Source organism: Cajanus cajan, chromosome 4 (genome assembly GCF_000230855.2).
Source record: "Cajanus cajan strain Asha chromosome 4, NIPB_CcT2T_4, whole genome shotgun sequence".
Lineage (NCBI taxonomy): Eukaryota > Viridiplantae > Streptophyta > Magnoliopsida > Fabales > Fabaceae > Cajanus > Cajanus cajan.
This window is the reverse complement of record NC_138520.1, coordinates 47,010,932-47,026,382: the sequence shown is the minus strand read 5'-3', so window position 1 is coordinate 47,026,382 and position 15,451 is coordinate 47,010,932. Positions and strand designations below refer to the sequence as shown.

The window sequence follows — 15,451 nt, the reverse complement described above, 5'->3', positions numbered from 1 at the left end:
TTAAATTTATAATCTCTAGACTCAAGAATATAATGGAAAGCATTACAGTGCCTTTTTCACTATTATATAGGAACACGTGTATTTAATACCAACCTGATGAATACCACTTGCATGAACAAATGCATTAGCTCCCACAAGAGCTTTGTGTGGTTGCAAATGCATACCAGAGCATTCTTCAACCTATTCAGAAAAACTATGAATACTTGAGAAGAACAAATATAACTTAAAGTTAAAGCAGGGAAAATTGCATAATAATTAGAATATTTAAAATAAAATACCATCTTGCTTGTCTTTAATATGTGCGTTGTATTAATTCTTGTATGTAGACCACCTAAGACATGATATCCCTTGCATGCCAAAGCCATCACAACCTTAATTGAAAGAATAATAAGGAAATAAATGATAAGATATTAAAAAATATATATTAATCACTAAAAGTGCTAATAAATAACAATACATTTAACTTTAACATTATAAAGTTTTTGGTAACATATATAGTATTGAGATATAGTAAAAAATAAATGATAAAAAGTTATGACACATTCATTATTCATTATAATATATTTGTAATGTAAAAAACCTCAATAACCTTAACTAAATATAATAACTAGGTAGATATTTATCGTTAACTTATCACAACAAATATATTTTTATCATCGCCTTGATTCTCTAAGAAAAAAAAAAGAAATTATTGTGAGATTATTTAAAAAAAAATAACGGAACATTAAAGGATTATAAAACCTTGGTAAAAATGTATATGACTTATGTAGAGATAAGATGTAAGTAAAAATCTATGTGCAAACTTCCTTAATAAAGTTTTTAAGTTATTCCTACATATAACAATTTATTTTTTAGAGATTTGTTAGTACTTTGTGTCAATATTTCTTCTTTTTGTGTTACAATAGTATTTCTTCTTTTAATTCTTCATTTTGTCTTGCTGCAATAGAAACAAAGCTTTAGGAAGTCTTTAGTTAATAGAATCGTTCATATCATTTTAGTTTTCCTTTGATATGTTTACACTTAACGCTATCAATAATTTTTTATTACGATAAATATTATATATAATGACATATAAAAAATATTATTATAAATATAAATACATAAACATAAATTTATTTGATATATAAATACATATAATTTTAATGTTAATTTTAAAAGAAGTTCCACAATATCTATTATGTGTTACTATAACTTATATTTATACTTTTTTAACAATATACTAATATATATAATGTATCTATAGTAGATAAAAATAACTTTTAGTGACAAATAATGTCATTATATAATATGTGTCATTATATGATAACTTTATTTTTAGTGTCAAGTCTTATGTTTTTTATAAATAAAAAAAAGAAAAAAAAATTAGAACATTCTATGTATTCTAATTGGATGTGGTTAAGGCTAAAAAATATGAAGGTTCAATGCTAGGCATGGAGCTGTCAAAACGAGCTAGTCTGGCCCATTTGGCCTGGCCCACCTCAATCCACTTTTTAAGTGGGTCGACCTGGCCCGGCCTACCTGTAACGTAGTTAGTAGCCCAGAACGGTCTGTTCTCAAATTGGAACGGGCCGTTCCAAACTACTAAAACAAGGGTGATTTAGTAGCCCAAAATAGGTCGTTCCCAAACTGGAACGAGCCGTTCCAAACCACTAAATAGGCCTATAAATCCTTGTTGGGAACAGGTTGTTCCAAACAGGGTCGTTATGAGTAAAAGGAAACCCTAGAACGGGTCGTTCTGCATGTGAATTTTACACATGACGTTTGAGTCCAGAACGGGCCGTTCCGGATTCGAAACGCGTCATTCTGGCCACTCCAAATTTCTATAAATAGGCATCATGCACGTGGTTGAGGAGAAGAGAGGAAGGGAACTTAGAGAGAGGTTTTAGAGAGAAGTTTTAGAGAGAATGACTCTAGGTCTATGAGCTCCTTTCTTTCCCAAATTTCTCTATATGATTCTTCTTCTCCTCTAGATCACTAATGTCTTATGTCTTTTCTTGAAATTCAGACTAGAAAGCTTGCTTTGGGTGGATTGAAGTTCCAGGTTGAGCTTCGGAAGGAAATTCTACTTCTCTTCAGTTCTTGGCCATTTTGAGCCAATTTTCAGGTAAGGGAAGCTAGAATGTTTGTTGTTTAGGTTGCATGTGAGTTTAGAAACTCAATTGATGCATGAAAGTCGAGGATCCATGGCTGGATCGGAGAATTCGCTCATTTTTTTGGGGTTTTGGGAAAAATGGAGTTTTTGGTGATTTTGATGCATTGGATGGGTGCATGTTGATTTTGAGTTTGTTTTGTGTTGTATGGAACTTGGGCTTTGTGTTTTTGTATTTGCATGTGGCTGGATTTGTTGGTTCGGATGAGGTTTTGAACTCTCTGACTGGGATTAGGCCGGGTGCAGGTTTAGCACGCTGGGCGTGGAAGAACTTAGGGCTCTCGGGTTGGATGTTAGGTCAGGTGTGATTTGGTTGCACTAGGCGTGGAGACTTTTAGGAGTCTCTGTCTTAAGGATGTCAAGTGCGAGTTGAACGTGCCGGGCATGGATGAGTTTTAGGACTCTCGAGCTGGGATTAGGCTGGGCGCGCTCAGGCTGCACCGGGCGTGAACATGTTTATGAATGAAATGATACTAATGCATGTTAAGTTGAAGTTTTGGATCATGTATATATGATATATGATTTATGGTGAGGTGTGATTCATATGTATGCTTGGTAATGATATATATAAATGTTTAAATATGATATGGCATGAGTATATGTTCATATGAGTATGATTATTGATCATGATGGTGGGTAGACCATGTATGATGTATGATGCATTATTGCATGTGATGTCTTATGGCATGAGTATGGTTATTCATCATGATGGTGGGTAGACCATGTATGATGTATGATGCATTATTGCATGTGATGTTTTATGGCATGTGTATCATTGTTGATCATGATGGTGGGTAGACCATGTATGATGTGTGATGCATAATTGCATGTGATGCCTTATGGCATGAGTCTAGGCTAGGACTTGAGGAGAGGAAAAATATTTTTGAACTGGAAGAGCTCACATAGAGTCTCTTGAGAGTGGTGCTTGGATAGGCCACTGATATATGAGAGTGGTGTTCAGGTAGGCCACTGGATTTGGGTGAGAGTGGTGCTCAGGTAGGCCACTGGGTTGGGTGAGTCTCCTCTAAATCCTTAGCTAGTGTTGGAGCGAAGAATGAGGTCAAGGGTTATTCCCTTAACCAAGTACTTGAGAAGGTGCGTGGATCCTTGCGGATAGTCGGTGAGCGAACTCCACAAGTGAATTGGTAATGCATGTCAAGGTCGTGGTAAGCTTGTACCCAGCTATGCTATACCTGACGGTGGATCTAGACTTCCAATTGTGTAAGTGATATCATCCGAGTAAACCCGAGTGAGAATTTTTATCTTGTTTAGTTGTGACCGAGCGGGCGCATTGGGCGTGAAAACGGTTGGGGTGGTTTCGGTAGGATTGGGATGTCACTTACACTGCTTTATTGTTAGGGAGATATCCTAGGTGTATGTGTGACGACGCATTAGATGATTGATATGCATTGATATCTGTTATGAGTTGCATGTATTGCATGATTGTTATGATAATGAAGTGTATGGTGTTTGACTTCATGTTTGATGAATGGATGATTGATTAAGATAGATGGAAGTTCCTTTGGGACTTGATTTGGATGCATGTAGAGTATAGATTTTATTCAGTACTTGTATGATTGATTCAGTACCTTTTTGTTTCCATGTGGTGGGACTACGATGATCATACGTGGTATGGGAGCAGGTCAGGGATAGCTTGGAGTTGAGATGACCGCTGCGAGACGAGGAGTTTGATCCTCGTGTTAGAGTTACCATTTTTAGTAACGGTTTTGTCTGTGCTTGATCCTCGTGAGAGCTCTAGTTAGGCATATGCTTCCCATCCATATATGATGAGTTAATTGTTATATGAAAGAATCAATTGAAGTAAAAGGAATAAAAATATGACATGAAATATAATTTGTTATAAATGATGATATATAAGAGAGAAATGATTATGTAAGATTGCATTTTTTTAGAACATTTGAGAATGGTTTTAATAACGAAACGCGAAATTGTTGGAAGATTAAGTCATTTAAAAGTATTTTAATTGAATTTAAGGTATTTTTAATCTAATTGAGCATTTGATGCTCAATGAATTCGGGTTCTACTTTCTGACACTAAGATTAGAGTACTTGTTTAATTTTATCTTAATACTAATATAAAAATGTCGTTTTACATCTTCTTAAGTTTTTGAACCTAATTGTGATGCCAAATGAATTCGGTTTCTACTTTCTAGCATTAAGATTAGAGTATTTGCTTAACTTTATCCTAATACTAGTGGACAAATATCGTTTTTCATAGTCTTTCTATATTGGATAGACTTAGAATCTAATTATCGGTGTCAAATGAATTAAATTAGTTTCTACTTTCTAGTATTATAAGATTAGAGTACTTGCTTAATTTTACTTAATACTAGTGTAAAAAAATTATTTTACATTATCACTTTCTGCATCTATTATTATACAATTAACATAAAACGTGGTACGATGACATTCCTTTTTTTTTTTTTGTAATTTAAAGTAATTTTTTATATCAATTCCAAAACATATAATGTTAAAAAAAATCTTCTATATAAATTCAAATTAGAACTGACATATAAAGAACGTTTTTACATCGTTTCAAATTTAAATTAACGTAACACATGTCATAATATTTTTAAATTAAACTCTTGAAAATATGAATCTCTCAAAGAGGCTTATGGAACCGTTAATGTGAGTATTAAAGCACAAGGGTTTGTGCTACTACTGGGAGTAAGGGTTGGTGTGGATACATATTTAATAATGTGACAGGTAAGGATAATAAAATACCTATAACTATAGGTTTCCACATTTTAAAAATGTTAAAAAATATTTTTAAGTATATATAAAATAATTCAATGAAATTTATTTTTACACTAAATGTGTTTTATAATTATTTATTTTAGAACAAATATATGTTACCAAATTATTTTTTAATTTGTATATATTCTTTTATATTAACTCTTTTAAATTAATTTGTATATACTCTTTTATATTAACTTCTCTAAAATGTGATTTTTAGCTTATAAAATACTTTTTAATTTATGAAAAAATTATTTTATTTTATTTTCCTAAAAGTATTTTTTTAGATAAATTTATACAATCAAAACCATTATAAAACTCTAAACACTTATTTATAAATTGATTAAGGATTCATGGATGATTAAAGTTAAGACTTTTGCCTTATCTAATTAAATTTAAGTGATCGTTTATCGTTACTCCTATGTTTAATGATAGAAAAATGCTAAATCTTTCGAAAGTTTCAAACCGAAACATCCTCCCAACACTGAAAGTTTTATATATGTAGATTGATTTAATTAAAAATAATAATTTAGTTTAACATTTTCAATTTTTTTTAAGCTTCGGAAGATATATAAATCGGTCTATATGATTCGAATGCCGTAGCAGTTTTCTTAATGATTTTTTGATGAACCTATAGAAGTGTTCAAAAATTTTGAACCTATAGAAGTGTTCAAAAATTTTGATGTTGTTTTCTACATGTATTTTCATCCCTACTTTTCATGTTCAATTTTAAAATGTTGTGATTCCTTTAGTTATTCAACAAGTATCCCTCCCAAAATAATTATCTATGTTAATGTTCTGAATACGTAGGGGCTCCCATCTTATTTTTAGATTAGTAATTTAATTCAGTAGGATGCTTATGTAACTTGTATTAATATATATATGGGTTAGAGTATCATAATAATTTAATTAATTTGATTTTACTTATAAAAAAAATTAAAGGTTGTTGCGTTGGTGTTCTTACGTGCATTTTTTCTCATTATTTTTCATTTATTTTACTCTATCTTTTATATATTATTATTTGGTGGATTATATTATTCTTCCATGTAGTAATTTGGTCCAAGGAAAAAGTTTCTTTCAAACACTATTAGAATTTCTCTTATTACATGCGATTCACTACTAGAATTTCTCTTATTACATGTGACATTTCTTGTGAATTTTTCATAAAAATTCACGGGAAATGTTGTTCTTGCAAATTTTTCTGCGAAATTTTATCTGCAGGTAATACTTCCATGGATAATATATTTTTGCGAATTTTAAAATTCGCAGGAAATTTTCTTGCGAAGTTTCTTGCGAAAAAAATTCGCAGGAAAGTTTCCTGCAAAAAAAAATTTGCAGAAAAGTTTCCTGCAAGAAACATTTCGCAGGAAAGTTTCTTGCAAATTTTTTTGCAAGAAATTTTGCAGGAATATTTTTTACGAAAAAAATTAAAGAAATTACTATAAATTCTATCTATAATTTTTTAACTTTCAAATGCTCACAATGAATTCATCCGAAGCATTTATTTCCATGCCTCCAACATGTGATACATAATCTTTTAAGTTCTAAGATTGTAGATTAGAAGCCTAATACTTAACCATACAAATCAACTTATAAGGTAAGTGTTGCCCCAACTTATATACTCTTTAATTGTTTTATTTTCAATCGATGGGGACTTGAAGTTTTTTTAAAATATTAAACTTATAAATTTAAATATTTTTTTTTTTATTTTTCCTGCGGATTAAAATTTGTAGGAAAATTCCCAGGAAAATTTACCTGCAAAATTTTTCTACCATTTAGTAAATATTACTTGCGAATTTATTTTTGCAAGAAAATCTGCAAGAAACAAAATAAAATTCTTACAATATTTTCTGCAAATTTTTACCATGGAAAATAATTTCTATGATTATTAAAATTGTAGCAAAATTTATAAGAAATATCTGTAAATTATTTTTCGCAAATAAGTTCGCAAAAAATTTATGTGAATATTTTTTTGCAGGAAAATTCGCAAAAAAATTTTGCGAATATTTATTTGCAAGAAAATCCGCAAAAAATTTCTGCGAATATTTTTTTGCAGGAAAATTAAAAAGAAAATAACACTTTTCTAGTAGTGATTTTTCCTGCAAATTTTGTATTAAAATTCGCAGCAAACATTATTCTTACGAATTTTTCTACGAAATTTTATCTGCAGGTATGGATAATATGTTTTTCCGAATTTTAAAATTCACAAGAAATTTTCCTGCGAAATTTCTTGCGAAAAAATTCGCAGGAAAGTTTCCTGCAAAAAAAAATTGCAGGAAAGTTTCCTGCAAAAAAAAAATTGCAGGAAAGTTTCCTGCGAATTTTTTTGCAAGAAATTCTGCAAAAATATTTTTCATGAAAAAAATCAAAGAAATTACTACAAATTCTATCAATAATTCTTCAACTTTCAAATGCTCACAATGAATTCATCCAAAACATTTTTTTCACACCTCCAACATGTGATACATAATCTTTTAAACTTTAAGATTGTAGATTATAAGCCTAACACTCAACCATACAAATCAACTTGTAAGGTAAGTGTTACCCCAGCTTATATACTCTTTAATTGTTTTATTTTCAATCGATGCGAGACTTAAAGTTTTTTTAAAATATTAAACTTATAAATTTAAATATTTTTTTTTATTTTTCCTACGGATTAAAATTGGTAAGAAAATCCACAAGAAAAGTTACCTGCGAAATTTTTCTACCATTTAGTAAATATTACTTGTGAATTTATTTTTGCAAGAAAATCTGTAAGAAACAAAATAAAATTCTTATAATATATTTTGCAAATTTTTACCATGGAAAAAAATTTCTATGCGAATTTAAATTGTAGCAAAATTTGAAAAATTTCTTGTAGATTATTTTTCATAAAAAAGTTTGTAAGAAATATTTGTAAATTATTTTTCACAAATAAATTCATAAAAACATTTTGTGAAATTATTATTGCAAGAAAATTTGCAAAAAATTTCTGTAAATATTTTTTTAGGAAAATCCCAGAAAAATGACACTTTTTTATTAGTGAAATTCTAATTGAGAGTTATGAAAAAAAAAAATTTTAAAAAATCCAAGGAATGCATGCTTCTTATTTGCCAAAATAATCTATCACACAGTGATACAATTATGTATATGATGGAGATTGACCCTCACCTCTTCTAAGCATGCATTACCAGCCCTTTCACCAATCCCATTCATTGTTACTTCTAATTGCCTTGCACCAGCACGTGCACCCTGAAAGTAATTAAGAATAGATAATAATAAAAAAAATTGTAATATAGTTTAATTGTGGAATAAACCACCATTTTAATATTTAAGGTATTATTCTCCCTCTTACTTTAAATTAATGAAATTATACGAGATGGATCTAAACCATTAAAATTCTTATTACATAATCCTTAAGTATTACAAATTCATCAAATTACTCCTTCAATATTAATAAAATATATCAATATAAAACTAAATAAATATGTTTTCAATATTTTAGAACCTGCTTATATAATTTCATTATTTCAAAAAATATTTAAGAGAAAGGATAATGGTCAGATTGATGGTTTATATTTTAATTATATCTGATTTATAGTGTGATTGAAAAAGTTGTGAAAATCTGATTTTTTTTCAATAATTGATTAATGTTATAATCGATTATAATTAAAATAAAATTTTGCTTAAATAGGTTTGTTGAAAAGTGATTTTAAGATGGATAAAAAAAATATTTTTTATATAATACATCAACTTAAAAGAAAAAATTTATTGAAAAATAATTTTAAGTTTCAAATTTTCTGATTTCATAAAAAAAAAAACACCTTATTTTAAAAGAAAAATCTGTTTACAAAATTTTAAGTTATTTTACTAAACAAACAACTTTTTACTGCTAATATTTTTTTGAAGAAAAAAAAACAGCTGAAATCAAAGATTTTAATCTCCTCCGAATACAAAATAAGTGGTAAAGTTATGGCTATACCTCTATCGTATTAGCAGTAGCAAGGCCAAGATCATTATGACAATGGGTCGAAATAATAACATTTTGAATTCCAGGGGTATTAGCTTTTATATCAGCAATCAATTTTCCCATCTCGAACGGCATTAATATGCCTACAGTGTCAGCTATGTTCACAGTTGTTGCCCCGGCCTCAATAACCACTCCAAGAATTTCATACAGAAACTCTCTATCCGATCTGATCTCACATAAAAATTGAATTATTAATACAAAATTAAAAGCTCAAAACTTATGAATGAGTCAATATTTACAACAAAGAATAATTATCATAATATTTAGTAGATTGAACAAGTGCAATACATCATCCCGTTTTGTCAAATATAGATACATGGATAGAAGCTAGAGTGGAGTAAAGATTTTATCCATTAAATTAATCTCATCATGATGGATTATATCTACATTAATCACTCTAGATTATTTTTTTTTTATCGAATTGGTTTATATCACTATAACAAAATTTACTATTAAGTATAATTATTTATTAAAAAACTTAAATTTCATATTAATTAAAGATAAAATAATTAAAAAGGTATATAACTGAATGATAATTTTTACCTTCCAAATTAATTTTGTATGTTTAAATTAAATTCATAACTCCTTATCTTAAGTTAGTATCAAATCACCTATCATTACCATACTTAATAGTGTTAAATTAAAGATAAAATAATTAAAGAGTATGTAAGTAAAGAGCAACCTAGCAATTAATTAAGTTAGAAATCATTTCTTAAAAATTTGAGTCTCACGTCAACTAAAATTAAGAAAATTAAAGAATATATAAATAGAAAACAATCTTATATAAATTATGAATCATTTCTTAAACTTTTAGTGATAATAGTAAAAAATATTAACTATTAATAAAAAATTTTATAAAAATTTATATATTTTTCTTTTTCATTATAAAGATCTTTACTATCATATAGAATAATTGTTGACATGTAAAAATATTTATAAAATATTTTACAATCTTTTTTATTATTACTAAAAATAACATTAAATACCATTAAAAGTTGATTTTGTTATAGCGATATTCAACTCCCCAAGGTCAAGCTCAACTGCCACGTCATTAACACTTTACAACCTCTGCTACGACAAGTCATCTTCCTATGCCTGCAATTTCGACAACATTCCTTCTCCATGACCCACGTCGGTCGTGTCATCTTTGTCTTAATTATTTAAGATCTTTGTCTTAATTATTTAAGGGAGTTATTACGGACTCTGATTTGAATAGATTTTTAACATCTAGGAATTTCAATACATTTTTTTATGTAAACTTATAAAAAATTTAAAAAAAATTAATTTAATTATAAAATAAATAATTTAAATTATACATATAAAATAAAAAGTAATATAAATAAATTTTAACTAAATTAACTTTATTTAATATTTACAATCTTAAAATACCTATAAGACTATGAAATCATGATTAAAATAAATGAGAATATTATTTATAATAAATATAACTAAAATATTTTGATAAATATATATAGTGTATGCTTATATGAAATCTAGATAATTAAATATATTAAACTACCCTTTTAACTTATGTGATTTTCTTCTTCTTTTTATATAGGTCTAGAGAGAGTATTAATGAAGTATGCATTAAATGTATTATTTTAGTCCTTAAAAATATGAAATCAAATTTGAGTATTTAAAATTAATATTTATTGATTTGTTTAAGAAATTTACGGTCTAAAAATTAAATTTTTCCTTGCATATTTAATTTAATATAATATGTTATGTCAATTTTAGAAGAGTAAATGTTTATCTCTATAGCCTATTTAACAACATGATTAACTATATATAATATATCCATCTAATCTAATGTTTTGTTATATAATATTAATTATCACATATTGTATTTATTTAATATAATATAAAGGTATTAAGTAGTATTTAATTGATTTTATTAATATTATTTTTTAATAAATATTTAAATAAATTGATATTTTTTTTATATGTATTACTTATTATATTTATTAAATTTAATAAATACAATGCAAATATATGTAGCTCATTAGTCAAACAAACAATTATTTTTTATCCAAACATTTTAAATAGATCTATTTATATTAAACATATATTACTGAAAAAAATATATAATTATTTTTAATTTAATACTTATATATATAATTTTTCGCATAAATTTTATTTTAATTTTTATTTTAGTAAATTACTTTTACTTTAAGTATATATTTTTAAAAAAATTACCAAGTGAGTGAATGACATTTTAAAATTCTATAATAAATATTTTTTTTATAATATTAAGTTAAATACATTAAATCATATACTTTATTATAGTAGAAGAACGAATGTGTAATATTCACATCTTCCAAAAAAAAATCTTTAATTTATTCTTCTGTATTTTATTTTTATTTATAAAAGAGTATAACATTTGTATCTATTAAAAGAAAGGAGAAATAATTTATTTTAACATTATTACATGTTTTAACAAAAGGGGAAGAATAGTATACTACTCCAATTTCTCATTATGGGAAGAAGGTTGTATAATTTATTCTATAATTTATCTTGAAAAAGGAATATAAAAAAAACCCCTTAGAATCGTAAATGAGAAATGATCGATTACTTGGATATGCTGACTAAACTTAACCTTTAAGAACAATATATTTATTAATTTATTGATAACTAACCGTTATGAACAATTTAACGCAAATGTTACATGATATATATATATATATATATATATATATATATATATATATATATATATATATTATCATTATTTCTCTTTTATCTATTATGACTATAAACTTTATTAAACTAAGTAGGTAGGAAAAAGAAGTGATGGAAACCTATTTCCCAAGAATCCTTTTGGAAGAAAAAAAATCAAGATGAAGGATGATAAAAGTCTATCTCACCTTAAGGACTCCTATTGTTATTTTACTATTTTAGTAGTGATTATATAGGATATTTTGACCATATATTTTAGGTCAAGTAGTATAGGAACTTTTGTTCTTGTATTTTTCTTTAAGGTTGTAATTAATAGTTTAGGAGAGGTGTAGCTAGCCTAGGCCATAAACTTATTTGGGCTTGGATGTCTCAAACATTTTCCTAGCTCATTAAGGTTGGACGTCCGATGTCCAAGCTTAATGAATAAGTCATCTAAGTTTAATGAACAAGTCATCCAAGCTTGACAAATAAGTCACAACATTAATAGTGACATCTCAATAAACTAGTCAAAGTAATCATTAGTCTAGTAATTATAATAATTAGGTTAGGTGGTTGAAGTTAACTTAAGTCAACGTAGGTTATTCTTAAACTAGCTAGAATTAGCCTAATTTGCTCCATAAGCTTCTAGATAACTAACTAGACTTGTAGAAAGTTAACTAGGATTGGTTAGCTTAAGTACAAGATAACTAATTATGGTTATACTTGACCATGATTAGTTTAACTTTCATCATAAGGCAACCAAACTCCTATATATAGGATTTATTTGTATTGGCTAAACTTTAACTTTGAGTATTAATGAATTAAATGCATTTTTCCTAATTCTCTCTCAAAGTTTGTTTCTCTCCTTGAAACTTGTTTCATTTCTCTTATCCTCTCTTGAGTGTGACAAGATTTGGAGGTGAGTGTGACATCTTCAAGGGAGATCTTTACCTTTTAATTTGTGTTTGAAGATGACTTCTAATACCTTTGGAAGCCATTGAAAAAGTTAGGAAGAGACTAAGTAGGAAAAGATCCATTCAAAGAACTTGGAAGAGGAACTACATCAATCTAGTCTCTCCATAAGATTTTCCATCAAGAGGTATTTCATGTCTAATAATTATGGATAATTATTCATAAAAATAAGAAATTTTTTAGAGATATAATGATCTACTAAAAGTGGAGGTAAAAAACAATTACACCATCTATATTCCTTTTTTAATATGTATAGATGTATAGATATTAAGGGGAAAAATGGGTGCAGATGAAACTTATTCAAGATTAATTCTATTTTATTCAATAATTTCATGAACACAAATTTAATAATATAATCATTAAATTGATTTTTTTTTTAAATACACAAATATATATTTTAAAATTATATGATATTTCATTAAATAAATTTAATTTTTATATAAGATAATATACCTTTCAAAATATAAATAAATATCTATGGTGTTTTAATTAAAAATATCTAATTTATCTAAATATTGATATATATATATATATATATATTATTTATGACAATTTTAATCTTTTATTAAAAAAATATGATAAAAATTAATAAAAGTGAAAAAATTATTTTTGGGATAAATGTGAATAAATATTTGCATAATGTTTTTTGAAATTATTCTTCCATAAAATTATTCTTAGAAATATTTTTAACTCATTATGTAATTTATTTTTTTATTTATCGTATTTAAATATAAATGAAAATTTAATATTTTAAAACAAATTATCAATAAATAAATTTTTTATTGAAATATAAATTATTTATCTTAAAATACATTTAAAAATTTAATTGATTCATATTTTAAATATAATTTATACATTAAAATATAGTATTTATATATCCGTATATTAGAATAAAAAGTAACCAAACAATAATGCAATCATTACGTTGAAAGAAGCTAAGAAAAGGAAACAGAAGAGAACCTGGCAGCATCTTCAGCACCAAACTGAACATCAACACAACCCAAGCTCCTTGCAAAGGTAACCATATCCCTAGCAATCTTGATCACCTGCTCCTTACTCTTCCTCAGCTTATGCTCCATGTGGATGGGGCTGGTGGCAATGGAAGTGCAAAGCCTAGGCCACTTGGCGTACTTCACAGCGTCCCACGCCACCGCAATGTCCTTCTCCACGCACCTGCAGAACCCCGCGATGACCGGCACGTGCCCGTCCCCGTCCACGGCGTTGCCCACCTCTTGCGCTATCGCCTTCACGGCGTTGAAGTCGTCGCTCGAGGCGGAGGGGAACCCTGGCTGGATCACGTCCACGCCCAGGGCCGCTAGCTGCCGCGCGATGGCCAGTTTCTCGGCGGCGGTCATGGTGGCTCCGGAGACTGCTCGCCGTCGCGGAGGGTGGTGTCCAGGATGCGGATGTAGGATGGGTCGGGGATGTGGTTGGGGGTTGTAGTGAGGTTTGGGTGCCATTGGGAAGTGGAAGAGGTGGCGACTGGTGAGGGAAGGGTTTTTAGTTCAGGTTTGTTTCTGATTTAGTCAAGGGTCATTTGTACATGCAAGAAAAAATAATGCATGGGTGAACCCAAAGGATTTGTCGAGATAAAATAATGGAAAAAGGAAATTTTTTTTTGTTGAAGGTATTGAGTTTAGAGTTTATTTCAGGTTTGGTTTGAGATTAGTCAAGGGTCATTTATATATGCAAGAAAAATAATTTAGTTTATTTCAGGTGGATAGGAAAGGAATTGTCCAAAAAAAAAAAAAAAGAAGGATAGAAAAAAAAAGAAAAGAAAAGGAAATAAATTAAAGATTAAAATATTTTTTTTAGTATATGTAATTTCATTAATCTTATCAGTTTATAGTTTAGTATATATAATTTAAAATAAATATTTTTAGTTGTTATATTTATTTATTTTTCAATTTTTTTATTTTTATTATAGTTTAAGATTATTCTTTTCAGACATAGTTTTTTTTTTTTTTTTATAAAAATATTAGTCTTATCATTAATTTTTTTGTAACGTTTTTTGTTTTTTTATTCCACATAATAAAAAATGTTAATTTTGTGAGAGTAATAAAATGAACTTAAAATTATGAGTTTTGTAGGTGTGGATATAAAATAAAAAAGTGTTGAGACCTCATTTAAAGTAAATATAATAAAATGAATTTGATATTATACATATAAAGTTAAAATAATATCTCTATCACATTGATATAAAATAGACAACGTTACAAAAAAGTTTAACAATAGAGATTAAAAGAATTAAAAAAATTTCAAGTATCGACTAAAATATTTTATCTAAAACTATAAAAATTTTAAAAATATTAAAAATTTAAATTGACTAAACATTTATTTTAAACTATAAACAATAAAAATAAAATAATGAAACATATATGAACTAAAAATATTTTAATCAAAATTAAAAATAAAATGGGAGAAAAGGGTATCAATAACAAATATTATATATATATATATATATATATAGAGAGAGAGAGAGAGATTCATTTATTCTAAGAATAACTTTACCTAAACTTATTTTGTTTAATAACACATGCTTTATATCAAATCTGAACGATCCAACCGTTGAATTTAAAGTTTTTAATGCATAAATCAAATTTGTAAATTTTTTAAAAATTTAAAAATTATTTGATACTTCGTTTCATTAATTTAGATTGACGGGTAACATGTTTTTATGATTATCCATCAATTTGAATTAATGAAATGAAATATCAAATGATTTTTAAATTTTTAAAAAATTTATATATTTGATCTATATATTAAAAACTTTAAATTTAATGATTGGATTGTTAAGATTTGATATAGAGCATGAGTTATTGAATGGAATAAATTTAGGTAGATTTACTCTTGGAGTAAACAGACCCCTCCTTTTATTTATATATATATATATATATATATATATATATA

The 15,451-nt window shown here is 27.2% G+C and overlaps 1 protein-coding gene across 3 annotated transcripts in view; it reads right to left on the bottom strand.

Moving 5' to 3' along the window:
- LOC109819112 (putative 2-isopropylmalate synthase) overlaps window positions 1–14,184 on the bottom strand; it is a 48,143-nt gene extending 33,959 nt beyond the window's left edge. The window contains exons 1-5 of one of the 3 annotated variants that reach the window (XM_029268994.2): window positions 13,502–14,184; window positions 8,867–9,080; window positions 8,056–8,136; window positions 279–371; window positions 94–180 (exon numbers count right to left, since the gene is read on the bottom strand). In XM_029268994.2, the coding sequence (XP_029124827.2) occupies window positions 94–180; window positions 279–371; window positions 8,056–8,136; window positions 8,867–9,080; window positions 13,502–14,001 (975 nt within the window). In that variant the 5' untranslated portion in view covers window positions 14,002–14,184. The remainder of the gene's footprint in view (window positions 1–93; window positions 181–278; window positions 372–8,055; window positions 8,137–8,866; window positions 9,081–13,501) is intronic. The other 2 variants (XM_029268995.2, XM_020384715.3) reach the window with 2 other exon arrangements.
- Between the last annotated feature and the right edge of the window lie 1,267 nt (window positions 14,185–15,451).